The sequence below is a fragment of the Borostomias antarcticus genome (genome assembly GCF_949987555.1).
Source record: "Borostomias antarcticus genome assembly, chromosome: 4".
Classification (NCBI taxonomy): domain Eukaryota; kingdom Metazoa; phylum Chordata; class Actinopteri; order Stomiiformes; family Stomiidae; genus Borostomias; species Borostomias antarcticus.
Window position 1 is genome coordinate 10,611,859 of NC_140237.1, and position 14,844 is coordinate 10,626,702.

Consider the following 14,844-nt stretch of genomic DNA (forward strand, 5'->3'; position numbering starts at 1 on the left):
TCCTGGCTCCCGGCCTATAACAAGTTACAACCATTTTTTGCCATGTGCATTTTAATGTTACCTTGTATCTTATCTTATCTTAACCATTATACTTGTAATAGTAGGCCTATAATCAGTAACTGTAATGTTTCTGCTGGCACACCGGGCGCTCGCGCCTGCTCCGTCACACCTTGCCTCGATCTCGGGTGGTCGCCATGGAGACCCCAGCAGCTCCCTGCCTGCTGGTCTGAACCGGAGAAGCTGTCAGAAGACTGAGACCGACCAGCGGCTATCTGCTCAACCTCGCCTCGGTTTCTCTCATTAGACGGTAATAGTCTATTATGTTACATTTCCAGCTAGCTAAATTTGCATTCTACGATATTGTTTGCAATGCGGGTTAATTTGCTAACGTTATTAGTACAGCTGCATCAGATTGGTGTTGCTCTTTGACTTGAGCTAAGTAACGTTAGCACTACGTTAGCTAGCTAGCTCACTTTAGCTCAATGGCGCTAGCACTAGCTAATGCTAGCTAACTGTACAGTCGGATTATCAGTTGTTTCCTGCATGGAAATACGAACGTCTTTGGATGTCACATGGTTACAAATGAATGTCGGAATGTTGTTGCTAGCTATATCTTGTAATGTTAGCAATGTTAGCTTCACATCTTATCGAGGACGAACCGATTGTGTCATTTTTTTTTGCATGTTTACTATAGATAGTTGCCCCCCAGCAATTAGCCTGAGCCCGACTGGACTTAAAAATGTTTAGCCTGGAGTAGAGATCAGTTCTGTTAACAGCTAGCCAGCGCTTTTAGCTGTCTCTTCTTGTGTCAACTATCTATAACGTTAGCTGGACTATAGCCTACGTATAATTGTGCTAGACCAGCTAGCTAGGACAATGAGTGACACAGGGAGCTCCTATTTATGTTACATCATGTTGGTAAACAATCACAACCTAAGCATACACTATGTAATCAAATGTTGGCCCTTGGGGGAGCCTATAACCATGTTATCCTATAGACAATGGCAAGGTAGACTAATATCACCCTTCATGGGAAAACATGACCTTTTTATGGACTGTGGTTTTCAGTGAAAACAGCTATTTCTGTCATTGCTATGGGAGATCCGATTTTGAGTCACCAGGCTATGTCCTGTTATGTGCACATCAAAGGAATGTGAGCCCAGCAGGCAGGCCAGCCTGTTCGAGGAGAAACCTCCCTACCCAGCCAGCCTGCCAGCCAGCCAGCTAATCCTCTTCTGTCTGCGAAGTGCTGCAGTGCTGCAGACTGCAGTGTGTCAGTAGCTGGCTGGATGTGGGGAAACTGTGGCTGGGCCTTCGCCTCAATCCACCCCTGCTCACGTGGACTGCACATGAAGGAATGGGTTTCTCCAGTCGGGATATTTAAAGAAGCAGACTGTCAGAACAGATTTCAGAGAGAGAGAGAGAGAAGGAGGTGTGTGTGTGTGTGTGCGTGTGTGTGTGTGTGCTCGCGGGCGCGCGTGTGTGTGTGTGTTTGTGCACGCGTGTGTGTCTGTGTGTGTGTGGGGGGGGGGGGGGGGGGGGTGCCTCCTAGCAACGGGAAGAGAAGAATGCAACACTGCTACTTCACACACCCTGGAGGGCTGAGATATAGAGGCCATTAGGTCATCCCATGGTGTGTGTTTGTGTGTACTTGTGTGCCCTTCTATTGCTATTTGATACCTGCCATTATCATCCATGCGTATTGTTGCATCAACCTGCTCTACCAGCCTAAGAGATGGGTTTAGAATGAACAGTTTCATTCTACCGTCCCTGTTTATCTCCACACTTTCTCTACATCCACGGAGTCTCTCTCTCTTTCTCGCTTTCTGTACTCTGCATGGTGACTCATCTTTAGCTCTGCTCCACACACACACACACACACACACACACACACACATACACACACACACACCCCGCAGGATCACTAGCTGTTTCTCAGTAATGACTCACTAGACTGAACCCAGGCAGTCAGTAGGCAGAGGCCATCTCTCTGACTGAGTCTTGGATGTATCCAGAACCGTGGGTTAATAGCAAGATCCTGCATGCTAATGAATTTCCCCCTCTCTCCTCTCTCTGACGAGCCAGGCTGCCCCCCCGCCCCCACCCAGACCAGACCGTGTCCCTGTGTACCGTGTAGCGCGTGGAGCACCCTCGCCCCACCATGTCCTCCGACCTCCTGGTTGACCTCAACGACGACCCCCCCAGCAACGCACTTGACCACCTCAAACTGTCCCCTATGGAGGACAAGCAGTGGCCCCCCGATGTCTCCACCATGAGCAAGTCTGGTACGAGAGAGAGAGAGAGTATGTGTGTGTGTGTGTACACTGCACGTGAGAGAGAGAGAGAGAGAGAGAGAGAGAGAGAGAATGTGTGTGTGTGTGTGTGTACACTGCACGTGAGAGAGAGAGAGAGTGAGTATGTGTGTGTGTGTGTGTGTGTGTGTGTGTGTGTGTGTGTGTACACTGCACGTGAGAGAGAGAGAGACAGAGAGCATGAAGCTGACAGATGAAAGTGGTTGTAGTGTATATGGTGTAGGCCAGAGTGTTCTGGAGTGATTTGCCCTCGTTGACAGCCCACCACAGCTCACTGCGTTGTCGTGTGGGTCGTGTTAGTACAACTCGGTTGGGCATTGCCCTCTCATGCAGTAAGCATAAATTAGCCGTGTGCTCTGTGTTCATGAGTGAGTGAAGAAGACCGGACGAGGGAGGCTGGGAGGAGATGGGGGCGGGTGGGGGGGGGCATGGGGGGACAGAGGGAGGGTGGTAGGGAGGTTGAGGAGGGTCAGAGGAGGGAGGAGAGACGGTGGGGGGGGGGGGGGGGGGGCAGTGAGCTAGAGTGGAGACGGGTGGGGGAACGGATGGAGGCTTGGAAAGGAGGAGGGGTGGTGGGTTGGAGGATTGGGGTGGATGGAGGGATAGTGTGTTGGGGGCAGTGTGTGGGGGTGGATGGAGGGATAGTGTGTTGGGGGCAGTGTGTGTGTGGGTGGATGGAGGGATAGTGTGTTGGGGGCAGTGTGTGGGGGTGGATGGAGGGATAGTGTGTTGGGGGCAGTGTGTGTGTGGGTGGATGGAGGGATAGTGTGTTGGGGGCAGTGTGTGTGGGGGTGGATGGAGAGATAGTGTGTTGGGGGCAGTGTGTGTGTGGGTGGATGGAGGGATAGTGTGTTGGGGGCAGTGTGTGTGTGGGTGGATGGAGGGATAGTGTGTTGGGGGCAGTGTGTGTGGGTGGATGGAGGGATAGTGTGTTGGGGGCAGTGTGTGGGGGTGGATGGAGGGATAGTGTGTTGGGGGCAGTGTGTGGGGGTGGATGGAGAGATAATGTGTTGGGGGCAGTGTGTGTGTGTGGGTGGATGGAGGGATAGTGTGTTGGGGGCAGTGTGTGTGTGTGGGTGGATGGAGGGATAGTGTGTTGGAGGCAGTGTGTGGGGGTGGATGGAGGGATAGTGTGTTGGGGGCAGTGTGTGGGGGTGGATGGAGGGATAGTGTGTTGGGGGCAGTGTGTGTGGGGGTGGATGGAGGGATAGTGTGTTGGGGGCAGTGTGTGTGGGGGTGGATGGAGAGATAGTGTGTTGGGGGCAGTGTGTGTGGGTGGATGGAGGGATAGTGTGTTGGAGGCAGTGTGTGTGGGTGGGTTCTAAGTTGAGGATTACATCAGTGGGAGCACAATGGCCTGGGGTTGAGAGTTCGAATCCTGCTGTATATCAGAAGGACTAGTGTGCTCTAAACAGTGCCCCTGTTGATCAGCTGTGGTCTGGCCTGGTGTTGAAGAGAGGACTAATTTATGGTCGGTGAGACAAGTGTAAGACAAGTGTAAGACAAGTGTAAGGCATCTTATGCCGGGCTCACACTACAGGATATTTAAAATTTCGAAATCGGGTTACATCACGCACATAAGGAGAATCTTAACAGATATTCTTCTTATCTCAAACAAGCACATACAGCAAGATTTGAAAATAACGGCTCAGCACACACTACAGGATCTTATCGTGCCCGAGGGAGCAACGAACCACTGGTCTCCCTGTCTCACTTGTAAAGTCGGGACGTAATAATCTTAAATATCAAACATGTTTGATATTATCGGGGCCGCCCCGATGGGTCTGCGAGCCGATCAGGAGGTATAGGATTGGATCTGTAAACCCCTCACATTACAAGATAATCTGGGCCAATCATCGGCCCCAAACAACGTTCCAGACCAGATTTCTCCTCCGATTGTCGGGAGGGGTGAATCGGGGATAAATCGGCCCAAAAATCCTGTAGTCTGAGACATTAGACAACAACAACATCAGTCTTTTTTATGTCAGATTGAGGTGTCGCAGACCTATCTTGCACTTCCCCGATTTTGCAAGGCCGCAGATGCCGTTATACATCATACCGAATATTGAACTGTAGCCTGAATCAAGGAATGTAGGAAGTGACGTATTTGAACGATGCTCGCAACAGAACAGGGAGCCTCTTGTATCGAATTTTACTAATTTTAGCTTCACTTTTGCTTCCAGTGTAGCAGGAGTTCTTCAGCTTGTGTTATCAGTTGGGCATAGCTGGCATCCATTCTCCTTGATTGGATAGTCAACATTTTACCATTCACCATAGCAATGAACATATTTTGGGTGTGCTACTGTAGGTGACATGCGTTTCCTCTTCCCGTTGCCATAGAAACGGACATCTCCCGGAAGCTGGCGGAGGGGTCTCATCTGAGCTGGGACCACCCCTTCTATGACATCGCCAGGCACCAGATCGTTGAGGTGGCAGGTGAGGCTCTTATCAGCTCTGCTATTGGGTTGAATAATTAATGACTGTTAGTATTGATTACCTTCGCCTCCACAAGGCGCACAAGTAGGGTGTTCACTGATGTTCTGTATGCACTGGTATGTGGGTGGGTATGTATGAACTGTATGTGGATGGATGGGCACGCATCATAACTCAAAAACAAATGTCCATTTTCATTTTTTTTTCATTTATCAGGGACAATGCACACAAATCAACAGTCAAGCTGCATATGAGTTTTCATCTGTTGTCCCTGGCCAGATGTTTAAAAGACAACCCTATGATTCTCATACTACATATATTCCGGCCCAAGGTAAACTGGACCTGATTAGATTTTGGAGTGGATCTGAATCACGGGGCAGCAATATAGGTTTTTATTTACTCCCAGGACTAAACCTTGAACACCAAATGTTTCTTTACTCAATGTCAGTAGAGTGAATGTAGGAAGAAATTCACTTCCTGAACCGAAGCTGAAAGAAAATAGGTGGTGGGCGCTCTATAAGGCACAAGCTGGCACCTCGCCCGAGTGCAGTCTAGTTACTGATAGGTAATCTCTCTCTCTCTCTCTCTCTCTCTCTCTCTCTCTCTCTCTCCCCCCCATCTCTCTCCCCCCTCCTCCCTCCAGGTGATGACAACTTTGGCAGGAAGGTGATAGTGTGTAACGCCTGCAGGATGCCCCCCCACCATGAACTGGACCACCTCAAGCTGCTGATGTAAGGCCTCTTCAGCCCTCCTCACATTCTCAGTTTGCTGTGGACTAGAGGAACGCTGATGAGATGAGATAATTGATCAATAATGAAGGATTGGCTGATTTAGATGTCATGGGCCACAATGCTGATCACCAATCCCAATCTGTTGCCGATCAGTTGGTCCGTTTCTAACCGTGTAATGGATGATGCGTGATGCGGAGGGCTGGTAGGGGACGTGTGTGGAGGGCTGGTAGGGGACGTGTGTGGAGGGCTGGTAGGGGACGTGTGTGGAGGGCTGGTAGGGGACGTGTGTGGAGGGAGGTAGGGGACGTGTGTGGAGGGCTGGTAGGGGACGTGTGTGGAGGGCTGGTAGGGGACGTGTGTGGAGGGCTGGTAGGGGACGTGTGTGGAGGGCTGGTAGGGGACGTGTGTGGAGGGAGGTAGGGGACGTGTGTGGAGGGCTGGTAGGGGACGTGTGTGGAGGGAGGTAGGGGACGTGTGTGGAGGGCTGGTAGGGGACGTGTGTGGAGGGCTGGTAGGGGACGTGTGTGGAGGGCTGGTAGGGGACGTGTGTGGAGGGAGGTAGGGGACGTGTGTGGAGGGCTGGTAGGGGACGTGTGTGGAGGGAGGTAGGGGACGTGTGTGGAGGGAGGTAGGGGACGTGTGTGGAGGGCTGGTAGGGGACGTGTGGAGGGCTGGTAGGGGACGTGTGTGGAGGGCTGGTAGGGGACGTGTGTGGAGGGAGGTAGGGGACGTGTGTGGAGGGAGGTAGGGGACGTGTGTGGAGGGCTGGTAGGGGACGTGTGTGGAGGGCTGGTAGGGGACGTGTGTGGAGGGCTGGTAGGGGACGTGTGTGGAGGGAGGTAGGGGACGTGTGTGGAGGGAGGTAGGGGACGTGTGTGGAGGGCTGGTAGGGGACGTGTGTGGAGGGCTGGTAGGGGACGTGTGTGGAGGGCTGGTAGGGGACGTGTGTGGAGGGCTGGTAGGGGACGTGTGTGGAGGGAGGTAGGGGACGTGTGTGGAGGGCTGGTAGGGGACGTGTGTGGAGGGCTGGTAGGGGACGTGTGTGGAGGGAGGTAGCTGAGTCCTCTACGCTCCCCCAGGTACCTGAAGGCCACGCTGGACCAGTATGTGGAGAGTGACTACACCCTCATCTACTTCCACCACGGCCTGACCAGCGACAATAAGCCTTCTCTCAGCTGGATACGAGATGCCTACCGCGAGTTCGACAGGAAGTACGTCTCACCATGACAACCTCCAACCAACCTCCTCCTGACACCTGTTTTCTAGATGTTGCGCTGACTCTGTTGTTGTTTTTGTTGTTGTTGTTGATGATGATGATGTTGTTGCCGTCTTCTTCCCCAGGTACAAGAAGAACATCAAGGCCCTGTATATCGTCCACCCCACCATGTTCATCAAGACCCTCCTCATCCTCTTCAAGCCCCTCATCAGGTCAGCAGCCCTCAGCCTTCATCACCAGCGGCCACACCACAGTCTTCATCACTATCTATCCCGCCAGGGGATGCAGAGATTGGTTGATTGATCAGAGGTTCTGATGCGTTTGGTTTTGACGGGTCTCTGAGTTCTGCGCGCTCTCGTCTCCCCCAGCTTCAAGTTTGGCCGTAAGATCAACTACATCAACTACCTGAGTGAGCTGGAGGACATCGTGAAGTGTGAGCAGCTGGTCATCCCTGCCCGCGTGCGCGAGTAAGACCAGCCTGACAGCCAGTGGGGCACTTTACTCAAAATACAATGTCTGACGTTTTCCATGAATCCTCTGTGCATGCAATGTAAACAATATGGGTTATTCGATGTGGAAGTGTGAAGTGCATATAATTGACATGCAAATGACAACATCATCAACACACATTTTTTCGATTGACAGAGAGGTTATTCACCCCCCCCCTTCTCTGTAGCTATGACAACAAGCTGCGGGCTTCTCTGAAGCCGTCGGCCCAGGTGCCCATGTCCCCCCCACGTAGCCCCCCCCTACCCAACCAGCAGTTTGGAGTGCCCCTGGCAGTGTAAGTGTTCACGCTGCACTACACTATGCATGTAGCGCTGTCTCCAGCTTGTCAACACTTTCCTTGGTGTAATCTATTGTTGCTAATGTTGTTGCTATTGACAACATTTTGGGTGGATGTCTTCCAGACTGAGACAGAGGAGGTCGGACGAGGACCCTATTCCCGTGGTGATGAAAGACACTGTGTCCTTCCTGACAGAGCAGGGTACAACTTACCTCTCTACTGACCTGTCTGTCTGTCTGTCTGTCTGCCTGTCTGTCTGCCTGTCTGTCTGCCTGTCTGTCTGTCTGTCTGTCTGTCTGTCTGTCTGTCTGTCTGTCTGTCTGTCTGTCTGTCTGTCTGTCTGTCTGTCTCTGCCTGTCTGCCTGTCTGTCTGTCCCCCTGTCTCTGTCTGTGTGTCAGCCTACCTGCCTCTCTCTGTCTGCCTGTGTCTGTGTGTCTGCCTACCTGCCTGTCTCTGCCTGTCCCCCTGTCTGTGTGGTAGAAGGCATCTCCGCAGGGTTGGTGGAGCTCCTCTCTTATGCGTGTTCTGTGTGTTTGCAGGTCTGGAGATTGAGGGCATCTTCAGACGGTCGGCTAACGTGACTCTGGTGAAGGAGGTGCAGCTCAGATACAACTCAGGTAACAGGACACACACACACACACACACACACAGAGCTGAGACGTCTAATCCATCTGATCTGATGCTCACCCATTTTTCCCAGGTGAGGTGGTGAGTTTCTCTCAGATGGAGGACGTCCACCTGGCTGCTGTGATCCTGAAGACGTTCCTCAGGGAGCTGCCCGAGCCGCTGCTCACCTTCCAGCTCTACAACGACATCGTCAACTTCCACAGTACGCCTCCCACTCCCACTCACACAGCGCCTCCCACTCCCACTCACACAGCGCCTCCCACTCCCACTCACAGCGCCTCCCACTCCCACTCACACAGCGCCACACACTCCCTGTACACAGTCACGTCAAACAGAGGACCGCTGATTCCAACCCTGTGTGTGTGTGTGTGTGTGTGTGCGCGCGCGCGTGTGTGTGTGTGTGTGTGTGTGTCTGCGTGTGTCTGTTTGCGTATATGCGTGTGTGTGTGTCTGTGTGTCTGTGTGTCTGCGCGTCTGCGTGTGTGTGTGTGTGTGTGCGTGTGTGTGCGTGTGTGTGCGTGTGTGTGCGTGTGTGTGCGTGTGTCTGCGTGTGTCTGCGTGTGTCTGCGTGTGTGTGCGTGCGTCAGACGTGGACAGCTCGTCCCAGGTGGCGGCCATGTGCAGCATGCTGGAAAGCCTCCCTGAGGAGAACTACGCAGCGCTCAAGTTCCTCATCCAGTTCCTGGCTCTGGTACTCGTTCCCTCTCCTCTCTGGCTGGGATGTTTCATGTTGTTGTCAGCAGCAATGGCTAGTTTGAGGCTATATACACGTAGCTCATCCAGTGTTGCTGTGTGTGTTTCTTTGTGTGTACGTGGCTTTATGTGTGTTTGGGCGTGCGTCCGTATGTGTGGTCTTGGTATGCGTTTGCGCGGGTGCGTGTGTGTTTGCACGTGTCTGTTTGTGCGTGCGTAGGTGTCCGCGCAGAGCGAGGTGAACAAGATGACCAACTCCAACCTGGCGGTGGTGTTCGGGCCCAACCTGCTGTGGGGGCAAGACGCCGCCATGACGCTCAGCGCCATCGGACCAATCAACAACTTCACCAGAGCCCTGCTGGACCAGCAGCACCTGGTCTTCTCCCCCTGAGGAGGGGCCCAGTCCAGTATACCCTCCCCCCCCTCCCCAGACCCTGGACACTGCCCCCTAAGCCTATGCCCGGCCACTGACCCCCCCCCCAAAAGGCAGCTGTCTCTGACCAAGTCCCCCCCAGCCCTGTGTTAGGTGTCCCCCCCCCCCCCCCCCCCCCCCCCCCCCCAGTCTGAGTGTTGGCCCAGTCCAGCCCAGTCCAGTGTGACCGTAGCCGTTTCTCCTCCCAGTCTCCTAGTAGTGTTGCCAAATGCATGAGTGTGTCTGCTGTAACTGTAACCGAGGACACAGAAGTGAAAGAGGAGTATTAGAGAGAGAGAGAGAGAGAGAGAGAGAGAGAGAGAGAGAGAGAGAGAGAGAGGAGAGAGAGAGAGAGAGAGAGAGAGAGAGAGAGGGAGAAGAACCTACAGCGGAGACAGACTACTTTAGACGAGGTTTAGATTATAGAGTCAGGTTTGAAGAGGGCTCCTCCTCTGTTATAAACTCAGGAAGTTTAACAGCAGAATTCAACAGAGAACGGGAAACCGGTACTAAACTCTGACAATCTATTCTCCCCCAGGCCCCCCTCTCCCCCCACATATCACAGTCCACTCCGCGGTACCAGCGAGGAAGGTAGAACGCTGGAAAGGTCAGCGACATAAATTCACATTCCGGGGATAACTGCTGCACTGGGAGCCAAAGTGAAGCAGGTGTGGTGTAACGGATACTTTCTTCTTTCTACCTTCCTAGGGTACAGGAGGCGGACTCAATTCATGCAATTTTCTGTATGAGGAGGGCAAGATCACAACTATGTATATAATCAATCCAATCAATTAGCTCTCTGACAGTACAATTAAGTGAGGTTTAATTTGGATTCAAGTCATTATGAGATGTATTCATATGAGCATAAGTCATGTAGTATTGAAATACCAGAGCTCAGCTCCTGAACTAGTGGACTGAACACTAGAGATCTGCAGTTTGAATCTCTAGATTATATTTGTAATCAGAGGGAGAGGGCTTGTACTCAAACCTTATTTTGATAATCATGTCTGTGCTACAGAGAGACGTAAAGTACAAAGATAAAAATGATATTGTAAGAGTTGGTCTAATCTTAATGGACGTGGTTGTCGTTTTTGATGTTGTTAACATATCGCCTTACTTTCTAAACGTTTACTCATCACCTTAAAGAGCTCTGTTCACCCTTTAATGCACCAGGCAGGTTTCTGCCTCCACTAGGCCTCTTCAGCTGTGTGGATCTGTGTGTGAATCTCTCCCTAGTGCAGTCTAACCATGCAACCAGTCAGATTGTGTCAAACACTCATATGCCTCATCATGTGTCCGCCACATTACACGACCGATTAACTCTGATCATAGTGATTTCATCCTATGATTTCATCATACAGTATGTGTCATAATACATGTAAGTGTCATAATACAAACGATTTCATTTTTTCATACATATTTTTTCTCTGCACCAGTAACAGTTGGGCTAGTCCCTGGTGACCGCTGTCTCTCTCCAGTTCAGACCTCATACAACACTTCTGGGAAAGACGACTAGTAGAACTAGTACTAACTAGCCTGATAACTAGTACCAACAAGATTGCTGACTAGTACTGTTACGAAGCCTTATAGCCACTAGAGGGCGTGGCAGGGCTGTTATCAATGGCTTTTACATAGCAGTGGGTCCCACTGCCTGACAGGCTGTTAGTAGGGTGTTCTACTGCCCGACAGGCTGTTCTCAATGGGTTGTACTGCCCAACAGGCTATTACCAGTGGGTATACTGCCCGACATGCTGTTAAGCAGTGGGTTCTACTGTCCGATAGGCTATTACCAGTGGGTTCTACTGCCTGACATGCTGTGAGCAGTAGGTTCTACTGCCTGTCAGGTTCTTAGCTGTGAGTTCTATTGCCTGACGGGCTGTTTATTGTGTCGTAGGTCCAGAGGGATGAAGGCCAGACTGGATCTCTAGTCAGTCTGTATAGCCATCATTGGCCGGGTTTCCCGAACGCGTTAAGAAGCACTTAACTCCAAAGTACTTCTTAACTCCCATGCAAAGTTGGGAGTTAAGAAGTACTTTGGAGTTAAGTGCTTATCATCTCGTTCGGGAAACCCGGCCATTGTTGTTCATTAGCATACTGCCAATTTGTGTTATTCTAATCAAAAGCCTTACTTTGCCCTGTTTTAACTGTTGTTTGCTTTGTTCAGTAACAGTTCCACATTCAAACTCAACCCAAAGAATTATGGTTGCATTGGAGAAATAATTGTCATCCAATTATTTATTTTCTTCTATTTTAAAAACATGTTTTTGTACATTTGCGATGGCCAAACTCTGGGGCTTTTGTGCCTCAGACCAGCAGAGATTTGGTACTGATACTGTACTGCCCAGCTCCCGATAGACAACTGAAGAAGCAAGAGTTAAGTTGTGCACGGACGTCTGTTCTGTTCTGCCTCTAATTGAAATGAGAAGACTATTGTTTACTGTGTATTAGTGATCCCTCCAGTCATGTCAATACTGAGATGTTGACATGCAGATCAGTGGCTTAGTTTGTAGACCCTTTGCTGCCCCCTATGTGTCTGTGTGCCTTATTGAAACCAAATGGCACCCCAAAGTAAACGAGACCAACTCCCCCAGTGCTGTCCAGTCTGTGACTCAGTGCCAGTCTTGTCTGTCTGTTCTAGACTGCCGATTTATGTGTTGTTGCTGTAATTCCTGGTGGTGACAGTGACAATTCTCTGTTGAGATAACTTATCTTCCTTTATTTAGACTGTTTTACTATCTATTGTTTCCAAGAGGATCTTACGTTTTATATGTTATGTGAATATAAAGTATTAAAACAATAAAAGGTGGTGGTTAACTGTGTGCCTGTTTGTGCGTGAAAGATATTGAAGAGACGGGACGTTTGGAAATAAAACATTTATTCATTACACAACAGGAGCATGCAGCTCTATTGACAAAGCGTTGGGGAGATCAGAGCAGTGGGATGACCAGAGAGAGACACTGAAAGTGCAAATAAGGTTCCTCCTCGTTAGAGTGGTGAACTGTTGCTTCATTTGATGGGTGAGGGGGCTTAATTAGATGACTTAATTAGTTACATAATCAGAGTAGTGATACACAGTGATTAGGCCCTTACTGAGCGCTAGGACAGAAACAAGCAGAACAACAACATATCCTTCATCTCTCCCTTTACAAAAGAAGCGCCACAGCTGTTGAATGTCCAGGCTGAGCGGAGCTTGTGTGTATTGGACGAAGGCAGGAAGTGAGGGTGTTTATCATGTTCAGTTCATTCATACATTGTCAGTTCTGTTTCTTATTAAACAGCTGTGTGAGTCTTCAGAGGAGCTAGAGTTCTAATGTGTTTACGTGGATGGGCTCGCTGAGAGACACAGGAGAGAATCGACCGACCTCTCCTCGCGCAATATACACTTCCTCCCGCATGGACGAACGTTTACCAACACTAGACCATGTAGAGGAAGAGAGAGAGAAAGAGGGATAGAGACAAGATGGAGATGGCACTGTACCCTGTGGTACTGTAGCTCTGCATATGAGCTGACGACGCCGTTCTACACTCAAAAGTTGATGTCTACAGAGAACCGCTCTCACACTAACCAGTCACGCTTGGAGGAAAACTAAACAATATTCTGATTGGTCTGGAATTGCGTTGATGGAAGGGAGACAGAAAGACCCCCAGACAGACCTCCTCATCTGTTTGATGTGGGGCCTCCTACTGCAGCGTGTCCACAAAAGCATCGAACTCGTCGATGTTCTTCTCGTAGACGGCCAGCTTCTCAGGGAGGGAGTCCTTGGGAGGGCAGGAGGAGAAGACCAAGGGAACAGAACAGGGAGGGAGATTCAGACACTAAATGACCAGGATGTGATGCACCACAGAACACTGTTAAGGCAAGTGTGTGCTTGTGTGTGTGTGTGTGTCTCTCTCTCTCTCACCAGGTCCTCTGCCATGGACTGGGAGCTTACATCGATGGACAGGCTGGCCAGCTGAGGAGGGTTCTGGAACTCTCTGTAGAACGTTCCCAGGTCCATGGGCAGCAGGTCATCCTTGGAGAACGCGGGCTTCTGGAGAACACAACACACCGAATCATCAGGAGGCCTTCTACTGCATATATACACATACGGCTCACAGACCTACGTCTCAACTACTGTCACCGAGTGTCGGTTGGATGCGAGGTTTGCATTTTTGGATCACACCACGAACAGACCATGGTTCTATAATATGCCACGCAAGAGCAATAAATCACAGATAAGCAACAAATGATTGCTCTTGCGTTGTGTAGCGTTGCCTGACGTCTTGACCGGCTGCTCTGTCCCCCTGCCCTGAGAGAAGTGAGAAGAGGGAGGTGCTTACGAAGTCCACCATGACGAAGTCGTCGTGCGGCTGTCCTGCGCTCTCCCCCGAGCCCTGGGAGTGCAGGCTGCCCTGGAGGGGGGAGGAGGTGGTGGGGGAGTCCGGGGGCTGCACCTGGGGGGGGGGGGGGGGGGTTAAACTCCAGCCATACTCCTCTAGTCTGAGCCCTGTTACTTCCAAGGGTGTACGTGTGTGTGTGTGTGTGTGTGTTTGTCACCATGGGGTCATTGTCCTCCAGGTCGCCGGCTCTGGGAGCGAACGCTGCGAACGGCAGGTCCAGACTGGCCATGGTCACCTGTCAAGGACCACGAGAGCACGTTTGAGGCTGGTCCTACTTGTGGGTTTGAGGCTGTTAGGAGGCTGTGGCTGCGTTCCGAATCGCATACTTCCATACTATATAGTATGCAAAAAAAGGGTGTAGTGTGTCCCAATACATAGTGTGCCACATGTACTATGGCAAAAATACCAGGATGTCCTACTACATCCAGTCGTATTTTGCAGTATGCAAGCCAGCAGACATTTCTGGCTATTCTGACCCACAATCCTGTGCGCAGCGGAGATTCCGTCACATGTGCGAGTCGTGACAGCGGTGGACGAATGTCACTTCATGGACTGTGACGGATGGGGTCAAATCTCAAGGCGCAATGCTATGACAAGGTAGTATGTCCCAATTGGATGTGTACTGTGTGCAAAGTACGTACTTTCTAGGGGCAGCTGTAGTACGTACTGGTAGTAAAAAGTAGAAGTATGCGATTGGGAACGCAGCCTGTGTGTTTGGGCCAGGTCTGTTTGGGGCTGTCCCTACCTGTGTGCCCGGTTTGTTGACGAAGGCTCCTACTTTCCTGGTGAAGGTGGTCTCTATGATGTCAGAGGGGGAGGCGCTCTTGACCTCTGAGCTCCGGGACAGACTCTCCGCCTCCTCTCCACTTGAACACAGAGGGACAGAGATGTTATGCAGTGTTGGGACAGAGATGTTGTCCAGTGTTGAGACAGAGATGTTGTCCAGTGTTGAGACAGAGATGTTGTCCAGTGTTGAGACAGAGATGTTGTCCAGTGTTGAGACAGAGATGTTATGCAGTGTTGAGACAGAGATGTTGTCCAGTGTTGAGACAGAGATGTTGTCCAGTGTTGAGACAGAGATGTTGTCCAGTGTTGAGGCAGAGATGTTGTCCAGTGTTGAGACAGAGATGTTATGCAGTGTTGAGGCAGAGATGTTATGCAGTGCTGTTGGTGCGATGTATGTGTGTGTGGTCATGTGACGCTGGGTCTGACCTGCTGGAGGGAGTGGCAGGGGCGTGGTCAGCGGGCGGGC

At 51.0% G+C, this 14,844-nt stretch overlaps 2 protein-coding genes across 3 annotated transcripts in view; one reads left to right on the forward strand and one right to left on the reverse strand.

The window, feature by feature from the left end:
- The first annotated feature begins 219 nt into the window (after positions 1–219).
- On the forward strand, positions 220–11,980 carry arhgap1 (Rho GTPase activating protein 1). The gene is made up of 13 exons (XM_084437066.1): positions 220–307; positions 2,086–2,285; positions 4,653–4,748; positions 5,389–5,476; positions 6,556–6,687; positions 6,818–6,904; positions 7,061–7,159; positions 7,369–7,476; positions 7,604–7,680; positions 8,020–8,097; positions 8,181–8,309; positions 8,695–8,798; positions 9,021–11,980. The coding sequence occupies exons 2-13, from the start codon at positions 2,162–2,164 to the stop codon at positions 9,189–9,191; spliced, it is 1,293 nt and encodes a 430-aa protein (XP_084293192.1). The 5' UTR covers positions 220–307; positions 2,086–2,161; the 3' UTR covers positions 9,192–11,980.
- A 96-nt stretch (positions 11,981–12,076) lies between these two features.
- atg13 (ATG13 autophagy related 13 homolog) overlaps positions 12,077–14,844 on the reverse strand; it is an 11,912-nt gene continuing 9,144 nt past the window's right edge. For both annotated transcript variants that reach the window (XM_084436788.1, XM_084436787.1), the window contains exons 12-17: positions 14,805–14,844; positions 14,338–14,458; positions 13,750–13,827; positions 13,533–13,646; positions 13,115–13,243; positions 12,077–12,971 (exon numbers count right to left, since the gene is read on the reverse strand). The exon at positions 14,805–14,844 is cut by the window's right edge and continues 91 nt beyond it. In XM_084436788.1, coding sequence (XP_084292914.1) covers positions 12,894–12,971; positions 13,115–13,243; positions 13,533–13,646; positions 13,750–13,827; positions 14,338–14,458; positions 14,805–14,844 — 560 coding nt within the window. In that variant the 3' untranslated portion in view covers positions 12,077–12,893. The remainder of the gene's footprint in view (positions 12,972–13,114; positions 13,244–13,532; positions 13,647–13,749; positions 13,828–14,337; positions 14,459–14,804) is intronic.

Bases quoted from the DNA above. Each gene is read 5' to 3' on its own strand.
- arhgap1 (XM_084437066.1), top strand. From the start codon at position 2,162: ATGTCCTCCGACCTCCTGGTTGACCTCAACGACGACCCCCCCAGCAAC. The intron at 4,749-5,388 runs GTGAGGCTCTTA...TCCTCCCTCCAG, and splicing joins CCAGATCGTTGAGGTGGCAG to GTGATGACAACTTTGGCAGG. The intron at 7,681-8,019 runs GTACAACTTACC...GTGTGTTTGCAG, and splicing joins GTCCTTCCTGACAGAGCAGG to GTCTGGAGATTGAGGGCATC.